Source organism: Mastomys coucha, unplaced genomic scaffold (genome assembly GCF_008632895.1).
Source record: "Mastomys coucha isolate ucsf_1 unplaced genomic scaffold, UCSF_Mcou_1 pScaffold15, whole genome shotgun sequence".
Classification (NCBI taxonomy): Eukaryota; Metazoa; Chordata; class Mammalia; order Rodentia; family Muridae; genus Mastomys; species Mastomys coucha.
Window position 1 is genome coordinate 78,041,905 of NW_022196897.1, and position 25,130 is coordinate 78,067,034.

General features: G+C 49.3%; 1 protein-coding gene across 1 annotated transcript in view; it reads right to left on the reverse strand.

Moving 5' to 3' along the window:
* Positions 1-4,679: 4,679 nt before the first annotated feature.
* The window catches only part of Creb3l1 (cAMP responsive element binding protein 3 like 1), a 40,791-nt gene continuing 20,340 nt past the window's right edge, over positions 4,680-25,130 (reverse strand). Inside the window, exons 2-12 of the mRNA XM_031371057.1 lie at positions 22,725-22,953; positions 17,385-17,569; positions 15,269-15,347; positions 13,880-14,037; positions 13,122-13,271; positions 12,916-12,974; positions 12,709-12,777; positions 9,524-9,623; positions 8,632-8,758; positions 5,561-5,828; positions 4,680-5,408 (exon numbers count right to left, since the gene is read on the reverse strand). Of these exons, the coding sequence (XP_031226917.1) occupies positions 5,372-5,408; positions 5,561-5,828; positions 8,632-8,758; positions 9,524-9,623; positions 12,709-12,777; positions 12,916-12,974; positions 13,122-13,271; positions 13,880-14,037; positions 15,269-15,347; positions 17,385-17,569; positions 22,725-22,953 (1,461 nt within the window). The 3' untranslated portion in view covers positions 4,680-5,371. The remainder of the gene's footprint in view (positions 5,409-5,560; positions 5,829-8,631; positions 8,759-9,523; positions 9,624-12,708; positions 12,778-12,915; positions 12,975-13,121; positions 13,272-13,879; positions 14,038-15,268; positions 15,348-17,384; positions 17,570-22,724; positions 22,954-25,130) is intronic.

Genomic DNA, 25,130 nt, shown 5'->3' on the forward strand with positions numbered 1-25,130 from the left:
CTGAAACTCACTCCGTAGACCAGACTGGCCTCGAACTCAGAAATCCTCCTGCCTTTGCCTCCCAAATGTGGGGATTAAAGGTGTGCGCCACCACTGGCCGGCTTGAATTGAATCTTATTCTGAAATTGGTACCAGTTCTTCACAGCATCATCTAGTTGCCCCTCTATCTGAAATTTCTCCCGATCACAGACTTTGAAAGCTCACCCAAAAAATTTGTTTTCCAGCTTGGCATTGCCGGTGCCTGCCTTTAATCCCAGCACACAGGAGCAGAGGCAGGAGGATCTCTGAGTTTGAGGATAGCCTGGTCTATAGAGAATGAGTTCCAGAAAAGCCAGGGCTACACACAGAGAAACTCTGTCTTGAAAAAAGCAAAACAACAAAACAAACAAATAAACAAAAAAAGTTCTTTTCCATAATGGCACCTCTGATTGTCCATCCGAGTGGCTTCTTCCTAGCCTCCCCTGGTCTCTGAGCAGATGTCTGTGCAATCTTTGTTTTTTTTTTCCCCACGCTTTCGAATGTGGGAAAGTGGGAGGGACCAGACTCACAAAGGGAGACAATGGGGCTGTTTGGGAGTTCTCTGATATTCTCCACCCTGGACAAGGTAGTCCTGTTCTACACCTTTGCTCAGGTTATCCTCTGCCCTTCTTTGTCTCTCATATGGAAAGGGCATCCATCCATCCTCCAACCCACCCCATGAAGTCCTTCTGAATATTCTAGTGCAGAGATTTCTTGGGTGTCTCATCGGGCGTACCCTGTACACTCTAACAGTAGCGACCATGTCGTTTGTCCCTAACCACATCCCTGAGTGGTAGATATTATCACTTCCCCCGTGCTGCAGAGGACGTAGAAATGGTATTCAATGATTTTGTTTCTCAGAATAGCTCCTGGTGAGTGGTAATGCACTTGGATTTAAGTCCATGCCTTCTGGTACCAGCACCCGTGTCCTTTCTCTCTGCTCTACTGCTGTGACAGCCCCTCCCCCTTCTCTCTACCCTGTAAAACTGCAAAGGTCTGCTAACATTTGCTTCTCACATCTCCGCGGCCCAGCAAGCCCCTCTTTGGGTAAAGGGATTAGACTAAATACCCTTGGCCACAAAGCATCTTTCTCCTTGAAGCCATGCTGCTGGGGCATGGAGGGGGTCCCCATTCTGCACCACTGCTGCCCTTGAGTTTGCCCTTCCAGGACTCCTGGCTTTGATTTCCAAGCAACCTGGCCCAGAGTAGCTTCCTACACCATGAATTATGGTAGTACTGGCTGGGTTTGACATTCACTCAGCAGCTGCCTAGCTGCTGGGTTCCCAGGTTGGGTTTTTGTTTAGCTCTTTCCTGCAGAGCTCTCCCCACTTAGGGCTTTTTAAAGCAGGCTTCATTCCACCATCCTCACCCGTCCCTACTTAAGGCCAGCTGCTGGCTGCATTATCTTTAAGCTATGGCTTGGCTCCCTTCCCAAGAAGAGAAAAACACAAGCCCTCTCCCCAGCCAGCCTCACCACCTTCTGCATGCAGCCTTTTGAAGTTGCATCTCACTCCTCTGGTCCCAGCCCACCCATTACCATAGCACTTAGAGAACAGTTACTGATGTTTACTGTATAATGGATCTGGTACTAAGCATTTTCCTGGCAAACTTTCATTGACTTCTCTAACAGGAGGGTGGGTACCATTTTACAGAGGAGCTCCCTGGGGCTTGGAGACATTAAATAGATTAGGTAGACAGCACATACCTCAGAGACCATGTACTTAGCCACTCTGATGACCAAGCAACTAAGGTTCATTTGGAGCCTAGGATTCAGGCCTACATCCTCCACCCCCTGGGGGGACCTACAAGGTACTTTTTACCCACACCACACAGGTGTTCATTTTGGTCAGGTGGTTCCTGGGCTGGTCCAGCCATCCTGGATCTAGAGCCTTGTCTGGCCCAGCTCTGCTCGTGGCTTCTCCCTCAGCTATTCACCCTGTCTTCAGAGCTTTGGTTTCTAGCTATAACAAAGGGTTTGTTGTGGCTATCGAAGCAGGATCGCTCATTGTGAAAGCTGTCACATGGGATATGGCAAAGCAAGCTGCCAGAACTGACAGTGTGGAACTATTGCTCCATTACTGCAGATGCATCCACTTAGAGGCAGGAATAGGGCCCTGAGGAAGCACTGTCAATAGGTGACTTGTGGGAGGGAGTCAACCCTCACACAGGCTGGGCAAACATCTTGGATGGACCTCCATAAGGAGCTGACCCCAGGTGACTACTTGCTAGCCATGGGCTTCAGGAAACCCTGAGAATAAAGTCTCTTGTTCAGTTATAGAATAAGGAGGAAGGGAGACAACAAAGGAACATCAGGGACTGGGGTGAAGCCAGTAGACCTGGATTCCTACAGCAGCATTGGTATTAGCTGAATGGCCTTTAGGGCCTCTCTCTCTCTCTCTCTCTCTCTCTCTCTGTGTGTGTGTGTGTGTGTGTGTGTGTGTGTGTGTGTGTGTGCCTGAGCCCGTGGAAATCAGGAGAGGTAGGAACCCAACTTGGGTCCTCTGCAAGAGCAATACACAGTCCCAACTGCTGAGCCATCTTTCTAGCCCTGAACATTGGTTTTGTTTTTACATATGTAAAATACCCTTCTTGGCCAAATGTGGTGGTGCACACTCTAATCCCAGCAATTAGGAGGCAAAGATAGGTGAGTTTGAGGTTAATCTGGCCTGTGTAATAAGTTCCATCTAAACATACATACACAAAAACCAAAAGTGTCCCCAGGGGAATGTATGTCAGTGGTTGAGCACAGGGGCAAAACCCTGCGTGTCAAGCCCTGTAGAGTGGGGGTGGGAGGAGGTCTCTCTATGGACTATTTCAGTTCCTACTGGGTTATTCATAGTTCTTGGTGCTAGTGAAGAATGAGAGAATGCTTCAAGTCCTTTACTCTCAGGAACTGTGTCTTGTCTGAGCTCCTGGATCAGCACAGAACCACACACATGAAGAGGCGTGACTCCTGTTATTCTGCAGGGCTGTCTGAAATTGTCCTTTTCTCTTCATTTCAACTCCCTGTCGCCCTGGCCCAAGCCTCACAGTTTCCATCTCCCCTCTTTCCTCACACATAGGAAACCTGCCCCTTAGTGAACCCTTCCCCTGGCTCTCCCACTCCCACCACCGCCACCATCTCTTCTGGTGGTGCCTTCAGTTTCCTTTCTATAGTCTGTCTTCTGGAAACAATCCCAGTCAGTCTCCTATTGTGTGGAGAACAGCCTGAACTGCTCCTGACCTTGCCCCCCACCCCAGCCTTCACTCCAACCCCAGTTCTCACCTCCTCCCTCCCCCAACCTTCACTCCAAGCCCCCCCACCCCCACCCCACCCCTGCATTCTCACCTCCCCTTCACTTCTGCCACAGCTGCTCTCAGCAGAGATCCTCCCAAGGGCACAGGGACCTCACTCTGCCTTCTCATCTCCATGGCATTTGACACTCTGGTCACCCTGTCTTAAAGCTGCCCCGCCCCTTTCTTTTTTGGTTTTTCAAGACAGGGTTTCTCTGTGTAGCCCTGGCTGTCCTGGAACACTCTGCAGACCAGGCTGGCCTTGAACTCAGAAATCCGCCTGCCTCTGCTTCCCAAGTGCTGGGATTAAAGGCATGTGCCACTGCTGTGGCCACCATCGCCACCACCTGTCTTCTCTATAGTCCTAGACTTCACTTTCCATGCCTTCTCCCTTTCCTCATTCTATCTCAGTCTCTCTTCACGCTGCTTCTTCCTCCTCACTGCCACCATCTTCCCTGGTGTTCAGCTTTTCCCTCCTTCCCGTCTGTAGACCAAGCCCCTAAGTTATCACATGGCCAGATGCTGGCTGTTTCCTAACCTCAGCTGGGAACCATTTCTCTTCAGCCCTGGATTTGCATGTTTAGGTCTTCTCTTCCTCCTTCCCCTCCCCTCTCCTCCTCCTTGTGCATGCCCCTGTGTGTTTGCATGCACACTGTGCATGTGGAGGTCATAGGACAACTTTCAGGAGTTAGGTTCTTGCCTTATAACTTTTCCTTTCTTTCTTTCTTTCTTTTCTTTCTTTCTTTCTTTCTTTCTTTCTTTCTTTCTTTCTTTCTTTGTTTAAATATTTATTTTATGTAGTTGTCTCCAGACACAGAAGGTGGCATCAGATCCCATTACAGACAGCTGTGAGCCACCATGTGGTTGCTGGGATTTGAACTCAGGTCCGCTGGAAGAGCAGCCAGTTGCTCTTAACAGCTGAGCCATCTCTTTTATTCTCTGAAGAGAGAATCTCACTGTGAAGCCTTGGTTGGCCTGAAACTTGAAATGTAGACTAGTCTGGCCTTGAACTCAGGGCTCTGCTTGCCTTTGCCTCCACAGTGCTGCACCACAGTGATGTGTACCTGTGGGCAGTTAGCCTGTGGACAGGAAACCATGAGGTTTGCCTGTCTCTGTCCCCCATCTTGGCTGAGATTACAAATGTATTAACACTGTTAATACATAACAAATGTATCAAACTGTTTTTTGTTTGTTTTTAATTTTTTAAATTTGGTTCTGGCCATTGTATTTGAGTTCTCCAGTCCAAATTTGGTGACTAGCTGGACAAAAGTCTCCAGACAGCAAGGCTTTCTCACCAGGCACCCTTTCACACTCCCCACAAAAATATAAGCTAACCCTCCTCCCCTCCCCACTCCCGGACCCCTCACAAAGCACACACAGAGTCAGGATTGATGCTGAATCTTTTTTTTTTTTTTTAATTTTGCTTTCTTAAAGCGTGTGCTGAGCTGGTGGAGGAGCAGTCTGGCAATTAAAAAGGCCCAGCAGCTTGGGCAGCGGCACGGGGAGGCCTGGTGAGGGTGGGGTGTCCCTCTGTCCCAGGCCAAGGGGTAGCAAAGCCCGCACTAACTTTATAAAATACAAAATAAAGGGAGAGGTGATGGGAGGGAGATTTGTAAAATACAATATCTTAGAGGATTGGCAATAATAAAAAATAAGGTTCATTATTTACAAACGATTTCTGTTCTTGGTCTCTGTACAGTAGGAGGTGGGGGTGTGTGTTTATGTGTGCATGTCTGCTTGTGTGTTTGTGTATGAGGGGGCCAGGAACAGTGGTTGTGTTGGTCACTATGGGAAGGAAAGGGGTGGCCCAGTGAGTGGTTTATCAGAGGAGGACGGATAGTTGTGGGAGGAAAAGGTGGGAACAGAGTGGTCGGCCCCGGGGAGCAGTCCAAGTGTCTGGGGACATAGAGGGTCCCCAGCCACTACAGGGACCCGGAGGGCTGGAGAGAAGAAAGACCCTTTCTCCCGGGGCAGAGGGTCCTGGGGGACAGGGGTGTGAGCTGGATCTGGGTCATCGAGCAAGAGAACGCCTCTTCTGGGTGCCAGGGTGTCCGTCCTGTGTCCTGGGTCTCAGAGTGGCCTAGGAGAGTTTGATGGTGGTATTGGGGCCCAAATCCCTGGGAAGAGAAGAGGATCCAGGGATGAATCTGCCCTGAGGTACCTGTCATTCAGCTGTGAACAGGGACTTGACCAGGGACCCCTCCCCCTGGGAACACGTGGCTAAGGGTGGTTACAGCCTGGGACCCTGGAAGGCTGTCCCTCTGCTCACCTGTCATGGAACCACTCCTTGGGGTGGGAGAAGTTAGGGCTGGTGCCATTGTCATCAGTGTCCTCCGGCCAGGTCTCTCTCAAGTACTTGGTGGTCTCGTGGATGCTGTCCGCATGGTCATGTCGGAGGTGGTCCTGGGGCCTGGGCTCTGCTGGACCCCCGGGTTTGAGCTCCCAGCCTTCTGGGGGCTCCACAGGTAGTAGAGCACCTCGGCCATCTTCCCATGAGCCTGCCCCATCATCATAGAACAGTAGGCTCCGGGACGGCACTGGGGAAAAAAAACCAGGGTGATCCATGGATGATCCTCAGGCGTGCTCCCTCTGCCTGAATTGCCTCATTCACGTGCTAGGCATTGAAAAGAGTACAGCCTCTGACATCTTACAGGCTCGACTCTTATTCCTAGCCCCAAGGATCTCTGGCTGTGTGGTTTTAGGTTAGTCACACACTCTGCTCTGATTTTGCTGAGCGTCAGTTTGTTGATCTGTAAAGTAGGGAATAGTATAACCAACCTGATGGAGATTCAAGGATTCGATGAGTAAATACAGAATAAGTGATTAAACTGTGCTTTGTAAAATCGTGAGCTCACAAAAGTGTAGCACTTCCGAGGGAGACAGCACTTGCTTTGCTTTCTGGAAACTGGGATTTTCCCCTCCTGTATTAAGGACTGAACCCAGAGCTTCATGAAAGCTAGGCCAATACACTATCACCAGCATATGAAGACTCTCTCTTTCTCTTATTTTTATTTATTTATTTTAATTTTTATTTTCAAGACAGGGTTTCTCTGTATAGCTCTGGCTGTCCTGGAACTCACTTTGTAGACCAGGCTGGCCTCGAACTCAGAAATCCGCCTGCCTCTGCCTCCCAAGTGCTGGGATTAAAGGCATGTGCCACCACTGCCTCTTTCTCTCTGTAGTTTATATTGAGATGGGGTCTCACTAAGTTGCTCAGGCAGGCCATTAATTAATTCTGTAACCCGGGTAAGCCTTCCACCTACGATCTTCCAGCCTGACCTAAGAAGCTGGAATCACACTGGTAGGACCTGCTGAGAGCTGAGTTCTAATCCTCCGGGTGCCACTCACTTCCTGAGAGACTTAAGGAAAACTTTTTTTTTCTCTTCTAGTCTAGTTCCTCTGGGAAGTCAAGGGGAGAAAAATGAATGTTTGTTGGATACTTGTGCCAGGCATTATATAAAGCCCTTAGCTTAACGCAAATTAAACCTCACAGGAAGCCCTGGGAATGAGGTGTTTTAAGCCCTGCTTCCCCGAGCTCATCATCAAGGGTCCCCGTAAATTGGCTTCCTGGCTCCAGTCTGCTGCCTGCCTCCCGGCTTCCCTTGCTAGGTTTAATCTATGAGAATCTATGGAAAGGGCGGCCCCTGGCATTGTGTGAAGCTGCAGTCCGGAAACCAGCCCGCTCAACAAGCCACCTCCTTCCTCAGAGGTGCCCTCTGCCCTGCCCCGTGCTGCACTCCCTCTAGAGGCTCATTCATGCCCTCCCTCCCCCTCCCTCCCCCTCCCTCCGGTTTGTACTTTAGCACAGCCCCTCCTCTTTTGTGTCTGCCTCCTCTCCTCTGGCCTTGATAGCCTGGCTCTCTGAGCCTGTGCACCGCCCCTCGCCCCGCCCCTGCGCCAGCCCCACCGCCCCATCACAACCCTCTCCTCTTAGTTCTCCTCCCAGCTCCTCTCCTCCCTTTCAGGCTCTCTGTCTTGCTCACTGCCCTCTCCCCATCCCCCGCCCGCCCGCAGTATCCCTCCTCTTCACACACTCCCTGCTCTCCCCTCTCTCTGACGTCTCATCTGTTTCCTCTTTCTCTTCAGCCACGTAAGATTCATGCTCCTGGCTTATGAAGGGCGGCCTAGAAGTTCTTCCATGGCCCTACCGGAAGTGGCCTCTACCTCTGAAAGCCATTCCGTTCTTTGCTGTTCTCTATACTGGCTCTTCCCTTGCTGATCATTCCCCTCACATCAGAAGCTATTCCACAAGTCAAGGTGTATGCTTACCTACTGTACACTGAGAACAGCAGCTTTTGGGGGCTAGAAATCAACATCTAGAGAGGCCAAGAGAACTCACTTTGTATACCAGGCTGGCCTTGAACTCAGAAATCCGCCTGCCTCTGCCTCCCAAGTTCTGGGTTAAAGGCGTGCACCACCACTGCCTGGCCCTTGGAGGCTTTCTTAACACTGTCACGCAGACTCTACCACATCAGAAATGACTGATGACGGACACTCATTTGCTGTCCCTGGCTCATTCACGGAAGTCAGACCTAGAACACTCTTCTGCCCTCTAAGGCTGCCCTCTCCAAGTCGCGCCAAAGGATCTCAGAGAGACAGACTTAAGAGTCTAGTCCCGGGGCTGGAGAGATGGCTCAGGGGTTAAGAGCACTGACTGCTCTTCCAGAGGTCCTGAGTTCAATTCCCAGCAACCACATGGTGGCTCACTACCATCTGTAATGGGATCCTATGTGCTCTTCAGGTGTAGCTGAAGACAGCAACAGTGTACTCACATACATAAAATAAATACATATTAAAAAAATAATAAAAAAGAGTCTGATCCCAATTCTACAACTAACATTAAAAGGTCATAGACCCTCACTAGGGCTCTGTTATTCCATCTGCAAAATTAGAGTTTAGAATGAGATAACACCAATCCAAATCTCCTTTAAAAAATCTATTTTTTTTTAAATGTGTATGGATGGTTTGCCTGACATTGTGTCTGTGCACTACCTGTGTGTGGTGTCCTCGGTGACTAGAATATGGCTTCAGATCCCCTGGAACTGGAGTTGCAGGTGGCTGTGAGCCACCATAGGGGTGGTTCGGCATCAAACCTGGGTCCTCTGGAAGAGCAGCCAGTCCCAAGCCATCTCTCCAGCACTCCAGACTTTTTGGAGACGGGGGTCTCACAAATGTATCCCTGGCTGGTCTGGAACTCCTCATGTAGACTGGGCTGGTCTCAAACTCATAGAGATCCACCTGCCTCTGCCTCCAGAGTGCTGGGATAAAAGGTGCGCCAGTGCACCTGATACGGCTTCTCTCTAGTAACTGGCCTTCACCCAGAGTTTGCAAGGTACTTACTCTGACTGGCTGCGTAGACGCTGTCAGCTGCGATAGGGTCTTCTTTCACAGTCATTGAGCCGGAAGAGAATGCAGGAAGGCAGGGCACAAGGGAGCCCAGCACCAGAACGAAGCACAAGGCTGCCACCTAGTAGTGGACAGAGCAGCCATCAGATCTGGGGCAGGGCAGGCCTACAAGAGTGGCCACCCCCAACTCTCCTCACTCCAAAGCACTGGATGCAAAAGGATCAGTGCTTTGCCCCAAATGCCTCCCCAGAGCTGGCTCCTTTCTGGAAGTGTGGTCTCTTGCTCTCTTGGAAGCAGACATAGGCTGCTCAAGTCACCTTCAACCCAATCTAGTGACATGAAAGGCAGTACCAGAGACCAGAGGGAGGGGTTCTGTGTGGTTCTCACCCACAGGGAAGAGAAGTCAGGAAAGGGAGAAAGGGGAAGGGGGAAGGGAGGGTTGCAACTGTGACCAGGGAGAGGGACATATGGCCACACCACATTCTCAGCCTGAGCCAGAGAAGGAGCCAAGAGTCCCAGGGGACCTCCAGCAAGGCTCTGCCGGAAGAATGTCAGAGGCAATGTGTGCTTACTTGGGAGGACAGACCAATGAAAGAGAGCCACCCAGAGGCTGAGCCTGTCTAGGTGTTCCCCTAGCCTTGGGGGCTCGGGGGGGGGGCTCCTTTACTTTCTCCCTATCACCTACTCCAAGAAGAATCACACTCCTTGAATCTAGAAGCCACTTTCCCAAGGACCTGTCTTTCACTAGATTTAGTGGCATCATTGACACACCTGTTAGAACTGTCCTGGACAGGTCACTGCCCCTTCAGGCTCTGCTCACTGTCCTAGAGGGCTAGCCTCAAGAAGAGCTTCCCCTTGCTGCCTTGTGCTAAGGAGTAGCACCTACCATGAGGCAAGTGCCGGTCTGCGTGGCCGCCATCTTGTAAGGTCTGGAGATCTTGCTGGTGACTAGAGTCTGGAGTTTCTGCAGCTGCTGGAGCAGGGTCCTGAGGAAGGCACAGGAGTCACTGTGGGGGCTCAGGCACAGCAGCCACGTCTGCATCCTGGCCTCTTCTGAAGAGCCTTGGCTGGCTCCTGACTGGGCCTCTATGTTTTGATGACCATTGTAGTCAAGATATAAAAGGTTACCTCCTGGTAGGGGCCTCTGCAGCCTGGCTTGGGACTCTGGGACCTACCTCATGGTGGGAAGCTGGGTCATCCTGTAGAAGCTTAGGGGTGCCTAACTCTTACTCCTGACTCTTCTCCTGGAAGGCTAGATTTCTTATTCTTATCCAGTACCAGTCACAGAGACATTGACTCTCCTCCTCTGCCCCCCACAGCACCCTGATTCCTTAAGAAAGACACTTGACACAGTGTGTAGTGCAGTCAGTAAATGGGCCCTTGCTTATGTTAATTTGTTGCTGCTTTACCATTACCACAGCACCTGTAACACAGTAGCTTTATTTGGGGAGTTCCATGGTAGTCTCAGTTGCTAACTGAGGGCAAGAACTAGGTACTACCCAATACAGAAATCCTTTGGGTACACAAAAACTTGTTAACATTACTACTGCACTTCTCCACCCAGCTGTGTTCATGCAGTTCCTGAAGTGGACAGCAGGTGGCGAAATAGCCTTAAAACTCTGAGAGTTTTAAGGGCCGAGGTAGCTGGGTGAGGTTTGAAGGCTCCGCCCCTCCCCTGATTCCTGCCTGAGAAGCTGGGTCTGAGAAAGGACAGGAGAAAATGTGGAGCAAGTTCTTCTGATGCTGGGAAACAGAAGGATGACTGGGTACACAGGAAGTTCAGGACTGAGCTACAACACAGAAAAACCCTGTTTCCAAAAATTGAGCACTCAGGTTAGGCTAGGTGGTGGGCTCCTAGAAGAAGCCTTGCATTGGGCCAGGACGTCAAGAGGGGAAGAGGAGCAGGAGTTCAAGGATAGCCTCAGCGACATAATGAGTTTGTGGTCAGTCTGGCTACATGAGAACATGTTTCAAAAAGGAACAGGGGCAGTTAAATGGCTCAGCACATAAAAGTACTTGCCAGCAAGGCTGATAGCCCAAATCCCATCCCTAGTACCTACAGGGCAGAAGGAGAGAACTGACTACTTCAATTTGCTGTCTGACCTGCACAGACACACCATGGTGTGCACACACACATACTCAAAAAACAAAACAAAACAAAACAAAGCAAAACAAACAAACAAAAAAAAACCTTAAAAAATGTAAACAGACAGAAAACTAAACACAAAGCAAGGGAGTTTAGCATAGTGGTAAAGCATTTGTGGAGTGTGTACAATATCTAGAATCAGAACAGTATTATAAAGGGGGTGAAACCAAGAAGCAAGCATTAAAGATAAATTAAAGATTAATGCCACAGACCATGTTGGTTTGGGTTGTTGTGTCTTATAGAGCCTCATATCAATCTTGTTAGCCACGCTAGTGTCACATCACTGTCACCAAGAATACTGAGGTCTAGAGACGCTCACAAGGAACAGTTGAGTTACGGACAGTAGCAGACTGGAGCGAGAAATCAGAGCCCAGAGGCCAAATCTGTGGTTTTATGCTACAAGCCAGGGGCCATGCCGGTTTCCCGAGACTAATATTTCTCACACCAATGCAATGGAGTCATCCAGGGTACTTGTTAAAATGCAGTTTGGGAGCTGGAGGGATGGCTTAGCAGGTACAGTGCTATTGGCCAAGCACAAGGATCTGAATTTGTATCCCCAACACCCATGTAAAAAAAGCCAGGCATAAGCTGGGCATGGTGGCATATCCCTTTATTCCCAGCACTCAGGACACAGAGGCAACTGGGTCTCTGTGAGTTTGGGGCTATCCTGGTGTACATTAACAGCTTCCAGGACAGCCATGTTAATAATAATAATAATAAAAACCTTGTCTCAAATTAAAAAAGAAAGGAAGGAAGGAGAAAGGAAGGAAGGAAGGAAGGAAGGAAGGAAGGAAGGAAGGAAGGAAAAAAGGAAGGCTGGGTATGGCTGCCCAACCCCGGCCTCACACACACACACATACCCATGCACGCACGCACGCACACACGCACAATGTATATTCTGGCCCAGCAATCTTAGGAAAGTCCTGAAATTCCTGATTTCCACAAGTTCACAGGCTATATGGGGAGCTGGCTTTGAGTAGCAGAGGTCCTGGCCATCAGATTTAGTAGTATGGGAACTGCTCTAGGGACCTACTAAAGCACTGATTGAAGGGGCTAGCGAGAAGGCTCAAGAGTTAAAAGCACCAACCACTCTTCCAGAGGACCTGGGCTCAGTTCCCAGCATCCATGTGGCAGCTCATAATTGTCTGGAACTCTAGTTTCAGGGGATCCACCACCCTCTTGTGGCCTCTATGGGCATTGCATGCACATGTGCACAGACACCAGGCAAAACACTCATGCACATAAAACCGATAAACCACAGCAACACTGCTGGCAGCCAGGTACAGGGACACATGCTTGAACCCTACTACTTAGGAGGTAGAGGCAGAGAACTCAGGAGTCCTAGGCTTTCCTCGGCTACTTAGCAAGTCTGAAGCTAGCCTGGATTATATGAGACTCTCTCAAAACAAAATAAAATCTACACAGATTGCTGGTCCCTACCTCTGCAGTAAATGATTCGATAGACCTAACTCTGGGTCTGAGAACACGCACTTCTTTCTTTTTCTTTGTTTGAGACAGAGTCTATCTACACTGTCCTGCCTATCCTGGAGCTCTCTAGGTAGACCAGGATGGCCTTGAACTTACATAGATCTGCTTGCCTTTGAGGCATGAACAATCATGCCCTGGAAGAGAGAATAAGCATTTCTAACAAGTTGAAAGACAATGCTAAGGCTGAGGAGCATACCTGGAATGTTTCTGCCCTGCACAGTCTTACTTGAGCATCTTACCAGCCTGTCAGAAGTCTGGAGTTATGTGCTGTCAGGGACACCTGGGAAGCCAGGGACTGGCAGGACATCAGAGCTTCCAGGTCATGGGGTACATGTTGGGCTATCACCCTGAGCTGGTTATCTATCTCTCTTCTCTCCTGCCTCCCAGAGCCAGCCACTGCCTTTAGTGGGGAAGGTGGGACACAGGGTACCACTCACCTGTTGGCCGTCTCTAGGGTTTCAACTTTCTTCCAGAGCTCATTGTTCTCTGATGTATATGTCTCCACCCTGGAAGGATCAAGCAGGCACAGGCTCAGGGCATCCCCACAGACTCCTCTGTCTCTCAGCCATCCCACTGCCTGCAGCCAGGCCTCTGGCTGAGGACAGCACACCAGGCTGGGGTCCCTGTCTGAACATGACACTTACTTCTTTTCTAGACATTCCACATACTCCTTCTTCTTGCGGCGGCTCTCCTGGGCAGAGATCTGAGGAGGAGGTTCCAAAAGAGGGGTTACCATGGCCGAGTATCCCCTTCCAGGGCAATCCCCAGTGTCAGAGCTGACATCACCGAGGGGCCGAGGCCCCGGTCAGTGGAAATGTTCCCATAGTCCTAGGGCAGGGATTAGTCTTACCTTGTTCTTAATTTTCCTTCGTACTCTCTTCAAAGCCTTCTCCTCAGCCTTAGTGAGGGGGAGTTTGGTGGGGATAGGATAACCCTCGGCGATCAAGGTTCGCTTCTCCTCTTCTGTCAAGAGCAGTGGTCCTGATGTCCCCTGCAGTTTCTGGAGAAAGCAGACAATTCTGGGTTCAAACTCAAGCACCACTGTGTACTACCTACACACCCAACTCTCCGACCCTGTTTCCTCCTTGGAGAAGGGGAGGGATCTGAGTTAGGTCCGGTAACACAGATCAAGTGTTTGAATGGTTCTGGGAGGCCCCTTCATCTATCCTGCCCCAGAATCCAGTTTCAAAGCTCATTCTTCTAGGGTCCCCTAAACAGCACCCGCCTCAGGCCCTTTCCCACAATTCCAATTAGGAGGATCCATGACCTCCTCAGGGTTCAGAGTCTCTTCCATTTTACCCCACAAAAGTGCTTCTTGGAGATAGCCTGGGTCACTCACCAGGGCTCAGAAACATCAGATTCTCATCTTGGTTCCATAACAGTGTTGCATCTAGGCCCTCTTGGACCTCGTCTCTCTACCTTCAGTTTCTATTCATCTTGAGGCAGAACTGAAACATTCCCCTCTTAACCTGTCAAATGGGCACCTCCCTAGATCTGATGGGATACGTGTCAGACTTGGGGGCTCCCTGACCCTCTTCACTGGTCAGGGAACTGGGTGAACCTACTCATTACCTCACCCCCAGGGTCAGCCCGTCCCTAGTTGCTTACGTGAGGGGCAGTGAGGAGTGGAGAGGTGGAAATGGCCGTGGAGGAGCGGGCCATGGGCCGGACAGGGCTGGAGGGGGGAAGAGAGTGGGGACTCTGGGAGCCGTCACTGTCACTGCCATGGCTGCTGGGGGGTGTTGGAGGCATCTGCACGAGGTCCTCTGCAAAAGGTAGAGGACTAGGTTAGTAGGGATGTACTCCATCTCTGCTCTAACGTCATGAGGACAGCTGAACATAGGCTGGACCAGCCCTGTCACTGCAGAAAATGTACTGAGAGAGAAGCCCTTGACCTGAGCTGGAATATCAGATGCCCCTAGTACTGTTAGAAAGACACTTGGCACTCACAAAGATAATTACTGAGTGTCACCTCTGTGATAGTTTATATATGCTTGACCCAGGGGGTGCACTATTAGAAAGTGTGTCCCTGTTGGAGTAGGTGTGTCACTGTACATGGACTTATGAAGACCCTCGTCCTAGCTGCCTGGAAGCCAGTTTTCTAGCAGCTTTCAGGTGAAGATGTAGAACTCTTAGTTCCTCCTGCACAATGCCTGCCTGGATGCTGTCATGCTCTCACCTTGATGATAATGGACTGAACCTCTGAACCTGCAAGCCAGCCCCAACTAAATGTTGTCCTTATAAGAGTTGCCTTGGTCATAGTGTCTGTTCACAGCAGTAAAATCTTACCTAAGACAACCTATCTTTGCTAGTGTAGAGGAAGCACCCTGCAGCCTTGGTGAGGAGCTCCTGGGTTTCATGCTTCCCTATCCATAGCTTCATAGGATTTAGTTTTTTAAAGCCCCAGTTCTGTAAGTCCAGAGGGGATTAAGGTCAAACCAGACACATAGGGCTCAGGCTGACCAATGCCCTTCCATTCCCTTTCTCTGACTTTAAAATATGGACCCAGTCTCAGGGTAATAGGATGGGTGGTAATTAAATAAACAGATGTGTGGGTAGAGTGAGAGATGGGTTCATAGATGAATGGATGACAGATAGGTAGATGGATGGATAGATGGATGGACAGATGGGTGGGTGGATGGATAGATGGGTGGATGGATGGACAGACAGATGGGTGGATGGATAAGTAGGTAGGTAGATGGGTAAACAATTGAGTAGGTGATAGATGGATGGGTATATGGATGGAAGAAAAGATGACTGGTGGATGGAAAGAGGGTCAGTAAATGGAGTGAGGTGTTGATAGAGTGATGGTGGTTAAAGACTGGGTAAGGAAGGAATGGAAGAAGATGAGGGAATATGGACAGACAAGGAGCAAGAGATTGGGAAGGTGAGAGCATTTGGAGAAGTGGGAGTTTTGAGGCACAGGGGTGGTCTATACGGATGCCGTCTATCCATGATCAGAAGGACAGAAGGAGTCTCTCTCTTGTACACATTTACCTGGTGACACTTTGAGAAACTGGCTCATTTCTGGGGGCTCTGCTTTGATCACTGGCAGCTGAGTCATTTCTCCTGGGGCCTGAGGAAGAGACAGATTGATCTCCATCACCTGCCCCAGGACAATCTTCATCAAGCCATTCATCCCCCCCACCCCCCACTTCCCCCTTGGGCTGGAGGTTTGCCCTGCATAGTTGGAGGAATGGCTAGCCTCAGGAGTTCTGGGCTCAGGCCAGGCAAGTCCTCATGCTTAGAAAAGCCATCAGACAACGAAGAGCAGAGAGAACGGTGGCTGCACACTGTAGGTCAGAACTGAGTCTCAGGAAGGGAGAGTTCCTATCGTATCTAGGGCCAGGCCATCTTCCATGTAGAGGATGGCCCTTCACTGTGAAAGCCCTGTAGGCCTTGGTATGTGGTTGGCATGAGCACAGGAGGTCACATTAGTCCCACTGTAGCTGTTGGGTGAATGGGAACAATAGTTCAGGAGGAATTAAATGGCCAAGACTCAGAGAAAGCTGCAGGAGCTGAAATGTCACATGGATCTGGGATACAAATGGAGCTCAGTCAAGGAAGCTTGTAGCTGTGAGAACCCTTGAGGGGCTTCAAGTTAGGCTTGGGTGCAATCAGATGTGCATTCTTAAGAAGTATGTGTTCCTATGTATTTAAATCCCAAAGTGATGTTCTAGACAGGGCTTCAGGAACATGTGTGGGTTTGTACATGTGAACTCCACCAGCATGCATGTAAGTGGTGGTGGCTCTAGGGACTGTCTCTCCTCACCGCGCCTGCTGCCAGCAGATATCACGACACTGAGTGGGAGACAGAGTGCTGGACACAGGGCAATGAGGTGTCCAGGAGCTTGGCCATTCCCTGGTCTCCACCCAGCTCCATGGTAGCACTACGGATTGGGGGTCCCGCAGGGAGTGTGGACAGTGGCAGCCCTTTGGGGTTTCAGATCGTTGCAGCCTGGCTCCTGTGTCCTGCACTGGAATGGGAATCCTCCGCTCTAAGGCCTGACAGGCCAAGCTCAGCTGCATGATTTAGGGCTTAACTCCCGGGATCTTGTTTCCTTTTGAGCTGCAGTTCCTTCTTCCTTCTGATTTTGGCTGAGCTAGTTCTGGAGAATCTCTGGGGATCAAGCTGGTCGTTAGTCCTTGACCTTGGGGACAGGGAAAGGTGACCTTTCTTGAGGTAACCCAGGTGGCAGGCAAACTCCTGGCCTAGGGATTAGTGTTTGTTTATATTTATTTTTAATTTTTATTGATTTAATGTTATTAGTGCTCTGCTGCATATACATCTATATGCCAGAAGAGGGCGTCAGATCCCCTTATATAGATGGTTGTGAGCCACCATGTGGTTGCTGGGATTTGAACTCAGGACCCTAGAAAGAGCAGCCAGAGCTCTTAGCTGCTGAGCCATCTCTCCAGCCCTAGTGTTTATTTATTTATTTATTTTTAACTATAGGATTTTAGGCCCCGTGGCTTGCACCTATTCTACAAAGAAGGAAGCAGAAGACAAAAAGGAGATGGTGACAGTGTCTGGAGCACAGTAGGGAACCAAACCTGACCCAGCAAAGCCTCTCCCAGAAGCCAGTGGTCTGAGCTTCATTCCTGGAAGGGTCTTAGATTTACAGCTGTTATCTGTGCACTCCAGAAGTGGAGGCAGGGGTTGTCATGAGCATGGTTTATTAATCTAAATACAAACTAACTAAAATGCAACTTTTTTGGGGGGGGCATTCACATGTTGATCTTTCTCAAAATCCTGGAACTTAAAAGTAAAGGAAGTATCCTGGGGTGTCTCCCCTTCAGATATCCTTTACTTTGAAACTAACACCCTCCCTCCTCTCCCCGCTCCCACCTCACCCGCTCCCCCCTACACCCCCCACACCTGGTAGCCTGCAAGCTTTCTCTGATGCAGGAGGGCCCAGTGTGCTTGGAGGGCACTGTTATGTGTGCCTACTGAAGGATGGGGAAGGGGCAATCAACGTGGGAGGCCAAAGTCCCTCAGCTCCCAAGGTTCCCATGGACCCTGGGGTGGGGGCTAGGACATTGGGTGTGAGCCCTCTCTCTTTCCTCAGCCTCCCTCCCTCCCTCAGCCCCTGTGAACAGTCCCTAGACTTACCTGGTGAGGGATGGGCAGCCGGGGGATGGGGCTGAGGCCCAGCAGTGGTGGGGTGGCCATGGCAGCCGCAGCGGCCATGGCAGAGGAGGCAGCCAGGGGGTCGACAGGAAGCTCCGGGCTCTGCTCCTGCTTCACCATAATGGAGCACAGTTTGTTTCCCAGTGCCCATGCTCCGTGATCCACATCTGGGGTGGGGGGTGGGGTGGGGAAGACTCAGGTTCAGAGGGCTCCCGGAGCACAGAGCTCTGACCTACTGCCTACTGGTGAGTGCCCAGGACTAAGGAGTGATGTCAGAGTGCCCATCGCTCTGGCAGCAAACGGGGGGTGGGGGCATGTTTGTGAAGTGAGACAGGTGAACCAGAAGAGGCAAGAGCATCCTTGTATTTAGGTGCTGACTGAACAGGTTCGGCCTCTGCACCTAGACCTCTCCTGGCCCTCTGTGTGACCTTAGTAGGCAAGCTGCTTACCCTCTCTGAGTCTCAGCTTCCTCATCTTTAAAATGAGGAAAGTGGGGCTGAGGTGATGGCTCGGTCTGGAAAGGGCTTGCTGTGTAAGAATGAGGACTTCAGTTCAGATCCCCAGCACCCCACATAAAAAGCTGGGCACAACAGCATATGCCTGTCAGTCCAGTGATGCAGGGGTAGACACAGGAGGACCTTCAGGGCTTGCTTGCTAGCCAGTATAGCCAATCAGTAGGCTCCAGGTTCAATGAGAGACCCTGTCTCAAAAAATAATGAAAGTGTGACCGAGGAAACCACCAGATAACCGTCTTTGGCCGCCCCATACATGTGCATACACATGGAAAGAAAAAAAAAATAGAGGGAATGAACAGTCAGACCTAATGGGGAGATTTTAAGGACTCCTGGTACAATGCTTGTTAACACTTAGCCGAGTGAGTGCCTGGCAAGAAGTGAATGTTCATTAATCAGTAACTAGTGTTAACACGATTATCGTTGTTCAGTAAACACTGCCCTGTTCAGCAGCATGAGAACACCTGGGCACAGGGGTGGTGGAGTCAGAAAGGTTAGCAGGTAGCGAGGACTTGGAAGCTGCCCTGGGACTATACCATGATAGGATTCATAACTTTAGATTTATTTCTATTATGTTAAAGTTAAGAGTATGCTGAGCTGGAGAGATGGCTCAGGGGTTAAGAGCACTGATTGTTCTTCCTATGGTCCTGAGTTTAATTCTCAGCAACCACCTGGTGGCTCACAACTATCTGTAATGGGATCTGATGGCCTCTTCTGGTGTGTCTGGAAACTGCTACAAAAAAATTTAAGCGTGTGTATGCGTTTGTGTGTGTGTGTGCAGATGTCTTAGGAGGCCCAGACACCGTGAGGTGAGCTGCTCTAGTTCATCCCGCCCTTCCTGCTAAGATGGACTGAGGGCTGACTAAGTGGAGCTCCTATCCTGATGAAGGAGATCCAGATACTTCTAGACACAGAGGTTTCCTAGTAAGTAGTGAACTGAAAACTACAGTTGCGATTGAAAACATGTTTGAAAAACAAGTATCACAACCAGCAAGACAGCTCAGTGTACAGGTCTGGTAACCTGAGTCTCTGCCACACTGTGCCAGGTGTGTGTCACTGTGCCCAGTTTATGCTGGTACTGGGGATGGAATTCAAGGCTTTATCCAGACTGGGCCACCATTCGTGACATTAGAAATAGTTCAAAGGGTGAGTTCTACAAGACTCAGTGATGGGGCTCATGGAGGTAGAAGGATGTTTAGGTTTTCCCAGGGCAGACTCCACCTCCTAACATGCAGTCATGCAGCATGTAACTTGTAGTCATGTAAGGTGGAGGTCTTTTGTCTTCACCTGGGCTTCAGGGCTGGCATGCCTCAGCTCCCGGTGGGCAATGGGCACCCCCCACTTCCAGGGCAGTACTGCCCACTGTTGCAGCAGTAAGGCAGGAGCCAGGAGGTCAGCTTGCAGGGGATTGGGTGTAGAGGACTCTGAGGCTCACTATGGGCATGGAGCCTGAGAGCCCAGCCCTGGGCCACAGGCAGCCCCCAAGGTCCAGGAACACCCACAGTCTTCCCAAATTACAGGGCTAAGCTGTGGGCGTTCAGGAAGCTGTCCCCACAAAGGGCCACAGACAAATTGCTTTAAAAATAGACGTGGGGTAGCTGAGGAGTTGGGGAGCCAGCCAGCAGGGTGGATCGAAACTCTGTCCTCCATCTGCCGTCATCATCTGTCATGGACTGAGAGGGGCAGCGTCATGTCCCTGCTCTTCCCAGGCTGGGGTCTGAGACCTCACAGAGGTCCAGGAACTTGGCAGTTGCTGAAGTGTGGTGAGCAGCTGGGACCTTAATAGTCACAAGCCACAGGACCTCCTAAAACTCCAGAAGGTATCCCTTCCTTCTTGGCAGGGAGGACAAAGACCAGTTTCTACTCTTGGAGAGACTGCAGCATGGTTCAGTCTAAGAGCACAATGCTTATGAGCTGACAGAGATCTGGGAAGGCACCGTTCTCTCCCCATTTGATAGAGTGGACAATCAAGAATTTACAGCCGAGGCCAGAGTCCTCTGGAAGGCAAGATGAGCAAATTTCATTCATTGTTCTAACTACTCCTAGAATTAATAGGAATATATATTCCATGCTGGACCCAGAAACCTTACAGATAAATGGATGGATGGATGGATATATGTGTGTGTGTGTGTGTACGTGTATTCATTCTTGCCCAGAACTTTCAGGTACATATTATTTTGTATCTTAAAAAAAGACTTTTCCCTTAGATTAAAAAAATAATTTAGGTTATATCTATGTGCGGTTCTGTGTGTAAGTATTGTGTGTAAGAGTATTGTATGTGTGTGTGTGTGTGTGTGTGTGTGCAAATGCCCTCAGAGGCATTGGGTGTCCCTGAGTCTGGGGTCACAGGCAGCTGTGTGCAGCCCTACTCAGGTGCTGGGGACTGAACTCAGGTCCTCTGCAAGAGCAGTATGTACTCCTAACTGTGGAGTCATCTTTCTAGCCCCTATTTTCATCTTATAACTGAGGAAACAGATGTCCAGAAAGGTTAAGGACTTTACACAGACACCAGTAAACTCATGGGAATATCAGGATGCACATCTTATCTTATTGAGGTCTCAACCCAGCAGCCTTTGCAGCCCCTGGAGGCTGTAGACAGAGGGGTGGAGATTAGAGTCAGGGAGGCTCTAGCTCTCTATTCTGTTTGCTAGCATGAACTAGATAGCTCTCCTTGCATGAAGTCTTTTTTATGGGTCAAATAGGGATTATTAAAGTATTTCTACCTTGTCTGGACATTGTGCAGTACAAATGAAACAAGGAACCTACATCTACCATGGAGACAGAGTGCTTTACACATCTTTATGGCTGTCCCCACAGGTAGATGAAGATACCAAGGCTTCTGAAGGTTAAGAGACAGATCTGGGGGCTGGAGAGATGACTCAGTGGTTAAGAGAACTAGCTGCTCATTCAGAGGACCCAGGGTTCAATTTCCAGCACCCACATGACAGTCTGTAACTCCAGTTCCAGGGAATTTATCACCCTGTTTTGTGTGTATGTGATTAACACACATACATGTAAGCAAAACAACTATAGACAGAAAATAAAAATAAATCTAAGAGGGACAGGTCTGTGGTCACCCCACCATAAAAATGACAAGATCTGGATTACCTGACTTAGAGGGAAGGACAGAACTGGCAGTGTTTTGAGGTGGGGCACAGTGTTGGTCTCAGTTGCTGGTTACCTTCAAGGAGCAGTTTGAAGGCAGAGGGCTGCTTGCTTCAAAGATGGGATATGGAAGGGAGGTTGCCTTGCTGAGCCCCATTTCAGGAGCCAGAATTGGAATAGGGCTCCTAAGTGACATTTGGGAGTATGTCAGTATAAGGAGATGCAGAGGTTCTAGATTCTTTGTAATTTGTCTATATTTATGATGAGGATGATGATGATGATGACGATGATTGTTGTTATTGCTATTATTTTGAGGTAGAGTGCATGCTGGAATCCAAAGCCGTGCTGGAGCTTGTTAAGTAGCCAGCCCTGGCCTCAAACTTTCTTGTTCTTTAAGTCAGGGTTCTCTGTGTAGCCCTGGCTGTCCTGGAACTCACTATGTAGACCAGGCTGTCCTCTAGCTCAGAAATCCACCTGCCTCTGCCTCCCAAGTGCTGGGATTAAAGGCTATGCCTCCCCTGCCTGTCGACTTTGAACTTTCTATCATCCTGTCTCAGTCTCCTGTGTAACTGCATTTCATTTTTTAAAAGTGTATTTATTTATGTATGAGTGTTCTGTCTGTATGTTCATCTGCTCACCAGAGGAAGGCATTTGATCTCACTGTAGACGGTCTTCGTGAGCCACCATGTAGTTCTGGGAACTGAACTCAGGACCTCTGGAAGAACAGCTAATGTTCTTAACCACAGAGCCATCTCTCCAACCCTCATTTGTTGTTTTGTAGTTTGTATGTCTGGAGACAAGGTCTCACCATGTAAACCAGGCTAACCTCAGACTTAGTACCATCCACCCAGCACCCTGAGTGCTAAGTTACCAATACTCGCCACCATGCTGAGCTGGCTGCAGCTCTGCATTGATTATTGTTGTTGTTTATTTTACTTATTTAATTTTAAAGACAGGATTTCTCTGTGTAGCTCTAGGTGTCCTAAAACTCACTGTGTAGCCCAGGCTGGCCTCTAACTCACAGAGATTGGACTGTCTCTGCCTCCTGAGTGCTGAGATGAAAGGTATACACCACCATGCCTGGCTCTTATTTTATTTTCTGTGTGTGGATGCATATGGGAGGGTACACATGTGTAGGTGCATGTTCACATGTGTTTGTGCCTGTGGAGGGCAGGGGTGAGTAGATGTTACATGTCTGGCTCTGTGGCTCTCCAAATTATTATTTGAGGCAAAGTCTCCCACTGAACCTGAAGTTCCCTGCTTCAGTTAGGTTGTCTGTTCAGCAAGCCTCTAGGATCTACTTGTCCCTGGGCTTATTCTTGTCCTCTCTGTATCTGCCCCATGGTTATGGTACTACTACTATCTAGCTGGAGATTCAAACTCAGTTCCTCATGCTTGAGTGGCAGGCACATCGCCCTCCCTCTAAGCCACCTCCAGCAGTTCCACAAAAGGCCCTGCATTTGTATCAGGCTGTCAATGGCACTGTTGTTTAAGGACCACTCTTTGTGAACTGCTTATTGACTGAAGTCAAGGCAGGCCCTTTGAGAAGTGGCCAAATGGGTTTGGTTTCAGGGGGAACCAAGAGGCCTGGCGCTGCACCCTGCTGTCAGGGGCTTGTGGGCAGATGCTCTGGGAGTCTCAGGCTACAGATGCCCCCTCCCCATCTCCAGAAGCTTCCTTCCTCTTGGGCAGTTTCCCATCTTACCTTGGGTGGTGTCCTCCATCTTGACAGGCACAAGGGGGCTCTGGGGTGCAGAATCCCCACTCAGGGAGTAGCTGTGCTCAGCCTGAATGCCTGGAGCAGGGGAGTCCAGTTCCATGTCCAGCAGAGGACTCTTCTCATCCAGCACAGGGTCATCAAAGAAACTGCTGAACAGGTCATTGGAGAAGTCTTCCATGTTCTCCACAAAGTGGTCCAAGTGCTCCGGGAAGTGCTGGGAGGGAAGAGGAAGCTCAGTGTGGTTGGAGAGGGAGGATAGGTACTGCTGCGATGGGCACCTTTTCAGTCTTTTCTTCCTACCACTGTACTATCATGACACCAGTACTCTCCTTGTGACCAGTGTATCATGTCACTGTCACCCGCCTTGACCAACATCACTGGCTTTAACTCTTTTTTTTTTTTTTTTTTAAATTTTAATGTAAGAGTGCTCTGCCTGTAATAGTTGCCTGCCTGAAAAGGGCATTAGATCCCCCTATAGAAGGTTGTGAGCCACCATGTGGTTGCTGGGAACTGAACTCAGGACCTCTGGAAGAGGAGCCAGTGCTCTTAGTTGCTGAGCCATCTTTCTTTCTTTTTATTTAAAACATTTTTTGTTGTTGTTGCTGGGTATGTGACCTTTACCTTTAACGCCAGCACTCAGGAGGCAGAGGCAGGTAGATCTCTGTGACTTTGAGGCCAGTCCAGTCTATATAGTGAGTTTCAGGACAGCCAGGGCTATGTAGAAAGACCTTGTCTCAAAAACCTTTTTTGTTATTATCATCATTATCATTATAATGTGTGTTTATATGTGTATGTATGTGAATGTGTGTGTGTATGTATGTGTGTACATGCATGCCACTGCATTTGTGTAAAGGTCAGAGGATAACTTTGTGGGTTGTTTCTATCTTTCCATCTTTATGTGGGGTTGGAGGATCTAATTCAGGCTGCTAGGCACATGAGATAAGCACCTTCACTTACTGAACAATCTCACCAGCTTCCTTACCTTTAAATTTTTTTTTTTATTTAAAGCAATTAGAGTCTGGAGAGATGGTTGAGCAGTTAAGACCACTGGCTGCTCTTGCAGAGGACCCAGCTTTAGTTTCCAGTACCCACATAGTGGCTCACAACTATTTTGTAGCTAGTTCCAGGGAATCTGACATCTCCTCCTGACCTCCATAGGCACTGAGCTCATATATAGTGCACATACAAACATCCAAGCAAAACACTCATACCTATTAAATAAATATAAACATACCTTATTTAACAAACAAAATGTATGGAACCTGAGAAGCCAGGTGATCTCTGGTCTACACACACACACACACACACACACACACACACATACACACACATACACACATACAGGGGGGGTATGCAGACAGACAGGACAGAAGTCACAAATAATATCTATGAAGAATATGGGGTGAACTAGAAAACAGACTCAGGCAGTAAATGCAATGTGATAAAAATCTGCCTGGCATAGGAAACCTTTTAACCCTGTGGTTCCATCCACCTTGATTTTTTGTGGGGGGGATAAGGACTATTTATTTTTATTTTATACATATGAGTGTTTCGTCTGCATGTATGACTATGCACCTTGTGTATGCCTGTTGTCTGTGGAAGTGTGAAGTGGGCATTGAATCCCTTGTAACTGGAGTTACAGATGATTGTGAGCCCACATATGAGCACTGGGGACCAAACCTATCCTCTGCAAGAACAGCCAGTGGTCTTAAGTGCTGACCCACCTCTCCAGCCTTTCCTACCAACAGGAATCCTTGATACAGGCTTGGAAGTCATCCAGTAGGCTAGGCTAGTTATCTCTGCTGGAATCCTCCTGTCTCTGCCTCCCCATTTGGAGATTATAGGCATGCACTTCCATGCTCCTTTAAGTGAGATGAAGGCCTCTAATGCAGGTCCTTATGAATTTTACTGACTGAAGTAGGGAATGACGGAAGCCCTGAGTAGGAAGTCCTAGTGAATGTGTGTTGGCATGAGCACAACCACAGCAAGGACTTCAGGACCTCAGACCCATGGGACAATTGACAAAGCCTCAGGAGAAATGGTAAAGCTTTGCTCAGAGCCCAAGTATGAGAGCTTATGAGTTATTGATCAGTGTGTGCAAAGACTGGCAGCTGCAGCTCCCTCCTCTTGAATGTTCACAGCCTGAGACTGCTCAAGTACAGAGTCTTCCTACCCAGACTAGCAAGCCCCCCCCCCCCCAACCCTCTCGCCCCTGTAGCTAACATACTGAGGTTTCAGGTTACAGCAGGATACAGTGGTAACCTAACCCAACCCCTCCTAGCCCCACTATATGTGTGTCTGAATCTGTCACATCTTCATTCTTCAGTGCCCCTAGCCAGAGTTTTAGGGCCCAAGTCTTTCTGGCTGAAGTAACTGAGCTATGTCCCAACC